This window comes from Falco cherrug, chromosome 4 (genome assembly GCF_023634085.1).
Source record: "Falco cherrug isolate bFalChe1 chromosome 4, bFalChe1.pri, whole genome shotgun sequence".
Classification (NCBI taxonomy): Eukaryota; Metazoa; Chordata; class Aves; order Falconiformes; family Falconidae; genus Falco; species Falco cherrug.
Genome location: NC_073700.1, coordinates 61,418,106 through 61,424,105, shown reverse-complemented (window position 1 = coordinate 61,424,105; position 6,000 = coordinate 61,418,106). Strand labels below are relative to the sequence as shown.

Below are 6,000 nucleotides of genomic sequence, written 5' to 3'. Positions count from 1 at the left end.
TCTCTGGCCGGCAGGGTCCCCCCTGCCCCTCGCCCGGCGGCAAAAGGGGTCGGGCCGTGCCCGCAGGCTCGCTGCCCGCCTGAGGCGGAGCCTCGTCAGGGCCGGCGGCGGCGAGGCCGAGGGACATCCCCAGCCCTCACCTTGCGGGAGCGGGGGGCCGCCACCCCGCCATGGGGGGCCGGGCAGGCGGGGCGGGAAGCGCGGCGCGGGAAGCGCGGAGCGGGCGCGGGCTGCCCCCCTGCGGCTGCCGGGCGGGCGGGCCGGGCCGGGCCGGGGCGGGGCGGGGCCGGCTCGGGGGCGGGCAGGCGGCGCTGGTCGCTGTCCTGGGTGTTGAATCTGCTGCGGCTGCCGCTCGCCGGAGCCGGGGAGCGGCTGCGGGGAGCCAGGGGCGGGCGGGCGGTATGGAGTGAGGGCTGGCGGCGGCGGGCAGGGGAGCGGGACAGCCGCCTGCGATGGGCCAGGCATGATGGGGGCGCTCAGCTCCGTCCTCCCGTTGCTGCTGCCGCCGCTGCTGCAGGTCCTCGCCGCCTCCCCGCGCACCCAATCGCCCTCCGCCGGAGCCACCGCCGAGGCGCGGATCGGTGAGTGGGGCGATGGGCGGGGGGCGGGGGGCTGAGGGGAGGGGGAGAGGGGCCGCGCCGTCCCCTCGCTCCCTCCGCTGCTGCCCGAGAGCCTCCTCAGAGGCAGCTCGACAGGCCCCCGGCGGCCGTGCCTGCACGGCTACCGGCGAGGGGCCCGTCCTCCGGTCCCTCACGGCCGGTTCCCGCGGAGCGGCTCCCTTCTCCGGTCCTTCGCGATCAGCTCCCGCTGAGGGGCCCCCTTCTCTGGTCCCTCAAAACCCCGCTGAGGGGCTCCGTCATCCGGCTTCTTATGGGGCGGCTGCCCGCTGAGGGTCCCTGTCCCCGGCCCCTCGCACCTCCCGGGTCCCGCCGGTCCCTCCGATCCCCGGTGAGCCCGAGGCCGGCCCAGGGCCTCAGCGGCGTCTCCCCTGGGGGTCTGTGGGGACGCCTCTGAGGAGCCGATCTCACCGGCTGTCCCCACCTGCTGAAAACTTCCACCGAGACAATCACGAGCCCCCTAAAGCCGAGGTACACCAGCGGCGAGTCACCCAAAATACATCCAGCCCCCGCGTATGCAACCCTCCTCCCAGCTGCATGGATTTAGCCCACTAAGCTGTCCTCATATTTGAAAAACACAGGAAATTCCCAGGCTACGAGCCCCTGGGCGCAGCTGGTGCCCACCCCTAACTCTTTCTGCTGGAGGTGGCAGGCAGCACTGGCTCCTGCAGGGTTAAAGCTGTTCTAGACCTGCAGAAAAATACCCAGTGCTGCCCAGCGAAGACCATTAAGCAGCCTTTCTCTTGAGACATTCTCCAACCAACACCTTCCTCTTTTAGAAGATATCATCTGCAGTAAACATCCCCACCTGCTGAAATGACCCCCGCTAACATGAAGGGATCCTGAAAACAAACTCTGTGTTTAAGATCAATGCCATTCACCTGTGCCGCTGTCCCTGGCAGTCCTTTCCTTGCACGGAGACAGTCATGACTGTGCTCACCAGAAGTACCCCCAACAGTATGTACTAATACAGTCATTCTCATTTCAGTTACAGTATCTTTCTGAAACTCACTTTAAGTCAAGAAGGTCATAACTTGGAGAATTTTGTATTTCCCGCCCCCCCCCAGTGTAATACCTACCTAGACCAGTTCTGGACATCAGAGAGTAAAAGCTAAACTAGCTGTCCCCAAGAAATCCTTTTCTAAGACAAAAAATAAAATGACCTTAAGAAACAAAGGAAGCCTCCCACAGAAGTATCAGTGCAGTATTCCTCATGTACCCTCTGTTTATTAAGGAATTAATATCATCTGACCATGTTTTTAATGGAGCTTCAGTCAAGTGGCAATCAAAATGAGCTATTAAATGCTTGCTACATTGAAGGTAGTGATGCAAGGTTTTAAGGAGAAATGGTTTGGACTGGATATATCCCTCCATCCTCTCTCCTGGTTGCTATAGATATAGACTGTTTCTACTAATCTGCTAAGGAGAAAGCTTGCATAAAAATATTGCAAGTAATAGCTGTAATTTTTACCTTTAATAGTGCATTATACATCGTGCTTTCAAACTAGTCAGATTTTGATTCTTTCTCCCAAAACATAAGCTGCAAATCAGCCTGGCTCACTAAATATTTTTCAGCACTGCTGTAGCTGAAAAAACATGTTTGTGTGTCAGTTTCCTCTGGCTTCACTGTGCCTCTGCCTCGGTGAGGATGTCTGCCTGACAGTTAAATCTGTCCTTGCATGGAAGGGAATGGGGGAAGAGCAGGCTTGATTTTATAAAGCAAATCCACTCGTCTGGGGTGTATAATTCAGAGACATTTCAATAGCGGTATAAGAAGTTGAGCCTTTCTGCTTCTTGCTTGGATAGAGAACTGATATCTCACTGATATCTCACAGATCTCTCTGAAAGGTGGGAAAGAATTTATTGTGTTTGACAAGATGCAGGCAAATGTTTGCATTGCTGGAAGTGAAACAGTTTTAGCTGTCTCTTCCCTTTAGAGTTCCTTTATTTCTTTTGAAACAATGTTTCAGATCTCATTAATCTCGAGCTCAAACTATTATAATAGATAGTGTTCAATTTTAGACTACAATTTTTAGACACAATCAGGAGATGCAACTGTAATTTTACAAGATATCTGAGTTTTGGGATTATTTGTGGTTATAGGTGGAAGATACTCATTTGGTTTCTTCTTGAGCACAGTCTCATCTTCTGTAATTGAAGATTGAACACAAATGCATTATGAAACTTCTATAATATGTGCTAGAAAACTGCCTTAAAAGCCATGTAATTATAGAAACAGGTTTTTGTATTAATTTTTTCCGATTAAGTATTTCAGAAATTCTTCCTAAAAGCTGATTCAGAAGTAGAAGTTCATAACCTTTACCGTTTCATACATGTTTTCATCCAATTTCATTCCTCTTTTTTTGGTCAACTTTTGTCTATGCTTTCCAATATAGTAATGACCTCCAAATGGTGACCTATTTATTTTGTAACATGCTTACAAACTTGTTTAAGAAATTGGAAGTTTTAACGTTACAGTTAAATAAGATGCAAGATTTTGATTTGTGCTTCTCCTGCCTATTTAATTCATAAGGCTTTGTAGATTGTTCCTGTGGGAAGGTGTTTTTGTAAGATGTTATTATCAACGAAGGCACATATTCTTCCATTTCCTGACATTTATAGTAGCATTTAAATGTGAACAATGAAGAAAAGTATAGCTTTTCCCCTCTCTCCACCTTTTGCCCAGATTTAGCCCAGGAGAGAGGCTCTTATCTTTTCCACAGAAAAAAATCAGCTGAGTACATAGTAGGATGCATTAGCTGTTGGTGAAACACTGGGGCTGGGAATTTAGTATGTTAAATAAATCTTTAATTGTTTGTTTATAAGACACAGTCCATTTAAGATTATGGAACTTCATTGCAAGTGTTTTACAAAGTAATCATCTGTGAACAATGTATCCTGATCATGTATGGTAAATTCCACAGATTTGGGTTATACTGCTCCTGTAGTGTAGGTTATATGGAATTTGATTTCAGTGAAACATTTTCTTATTAGAAAATAATTATACTGAGGAAGAAGTTAAACTTAAAAAGCTTTCCAATAACACTAAGCATTTACTTCATTAAAAATTGCAGGTCTAACAAGTAAAGTATTTTCATGCAGTTGAACAGGTTTTTGAGTAGACTAATCATAGAATCATAGAATTATTTAGGTTGGAAAAGACCTTTGAGATCATCAAGTCCAAGTGTTAACCCAGGACTGCCAAGTCCATCACTAAACCATGTCCCTAAGCACTGCGTCTACATGTTTTTTAAACATCTCCAGGGATGGTGATTCCACCACCTACCTGGGCAGCCTGTTCCAATGCTTGACCACCCTTTCAGTGAAGAAATTTTTCCTAACATCCAATCTCAGCCTCCCCTGGCACAACTTGAGGTTATTTCCTCTTGTCCTGTCGCCAGTTATCTGGGAGAAGAGACCGACCCTCACCTTGGTACAATCTCCTTTCAGGTAGTTGTAGAGAGCAGTAAGATCTCCCCTGAGCTTCCTTTTCTCCAGGCTAAACCGCTCCCCCCTCCTGCCCCACCCCCAGTTCCCTCAGCTCAGCTGCTCCTCATAAAACTTGTGCTCCAGATCCTCCACTAGCCTCATTGTCCTTCGCTGGACACCCTCCAGCACCTCTGCGTCCCTCTTGCAGTGAGGGGGCCAAAACTGAACACAGGATTTGAGGTGCAGCCCCACCAGTGCTGAGTGCAGGGGGACAATCACTTCCCCAGTCCTGCTGGCCACACTGTTTCAGGTACAAGCCAGGATGCTACTGGCCTCCTTGGCCACCTGGGCACACTGCTGGCTCATGTTCAGCTGGCTGTCAACCAGCACCCCCAGTTCCTTTTCCACCAGGCAGCTTTCCATCCCTCTTCCCCAAGCCTGTAGCCACTCTTCCCCAAGCATGGGGCTGTTGTGGTCCAAGTGCAGGACCTCGCAATTCTTGTTGAAGCTCATACAGGTGTCCTCAATCAATTGGTCCTGCCTGTCCAGATCCAGCTGGAGAGCCTCCCTACCCTCAAGGAGATCAAAATTCCCTCCCCCAGCTTGGTGTCATCTGCAAATTTACTGAGGGTGCACTCAATGCCATCATCCAGATCATTAATAAAGATATTAAACAGAACAGGCCCCAATACTGAGCCCTGGGGTACACCACCTGTGACCAGTACACCACCTGTGACTGGTAAATCTGTTAAGAAATACTGGTAATCTATTCAGATTATTCTGATTATATTCAGATTATTCTAATTATATTAATATTCTATTGTCTACCAATAATCTATTCATACAGTTGCAGTGGGATTTTATTTTTATGTTAGGTAGTCTGGGGGAGGTAGAGGACTTGGGGACAAAGTAAACTGTGAACATTTTTAATCACATTATTTTATTACTCCTAAAATGCCGATACTTTACAGCAGAAGTAATCCTCATCTCTTTGAAAAGAGTGTGCTTGCTGCAGTGCCTTCACATTGCCCTCTAATGTGTAACCTGATGCTTATAACCTTCAGGGAATATGAGTATAATTTTTGCAATATAATTTGATCTTTTGTGCTTCATGCAATCCCATTCTTCAGTATGCATTTTTTTCTTAAATGGGTACAGTAATATGCTGTGGAAATTTCTAGAAACAGTTGTTCTATACACCATGTAAAAGTTCCTTCAAAGCTGTATTCAAATCATCATATGCAGAATTTTGCAAGTCAAATGACTGTGAATTTAGTATTTAACTAACTAACAAAAAGACAAGTTGGTCACATTTCAGCTTATAAACAATAAATACTCTTCTAAACCTGTAGCTGTGAGTACCTGACACATACGGTGAGCAAAGGTGGTGTCTTACATTTCACTAGGGTTAAAATGTAATTGAGGATAGAAACTTTATTTAAAGACTTTTTAAAAATGTTGCATGTTAATTGTAGGACTTTCATGAAGTATGGTGTGCATATTTAACAGCTTAAAAAATATTTTAGGAGTTTCAAGTGATTAAAGTTGATCAGAAGTAAGAAATTATAAAAGCAGGGACTTCCTTTACCATTGGTGGAAAGCATTTTTCCAGTGTTGATTCTTAAGTTGCAAGAGAATGAAATAAAGGGTAGGACAGATGAAAAAACCCACAAATTTTTTGGCTTTTTGGTCAGTGCTTAAAATACAATCCAAAGGAAGTAGTGACAGAGAGCTTTTGTCTGAGTGTTTCAAGGGGAACAGCAAAAAAAAGTCTGTCTTGGTTTAGTTCTTGTTGGAGATATACTACCATAAAAAAATCAGCATAAGTGTTCTTCTCAGCCTTCATTTTCAATGGCCTTGAAAATCCATGAGGATTGAAATTTTGCTTCTTGCAGCAATTCTGAGCTGAGCTGAAGCTCACTAGAGTCAACGTAACTTTTCCATTGACTTCGGT

At 46.8% G+C, this 6,000-nt stretch overlaps 1 protein-coding gene across 1 annotated transcript in view; it reads left to right on the top strand.

Annotated features, from left to right (window-relative positions):
- Positions 1-317: 317 nt before the first annotated feature.
- PTPRN2 (protein tyrosine phosphatase receptor type N2) overlaps positions 318-6,000 on the top strand; it is a 663,576-nt gene continuing 657,893 nt past the window's right edge. Inside the window, exon 1 of the mRNA XM_055709440.1 lies at positions 318-581. Within this exon, the coding sequence (XP_055565415.1) occupies positions 464-581 (118 nt within the window). The 5' untranslated portion in view covers positions 318-463. The remainder of the gene's footprint in view (positions 582-6,000) is intronic.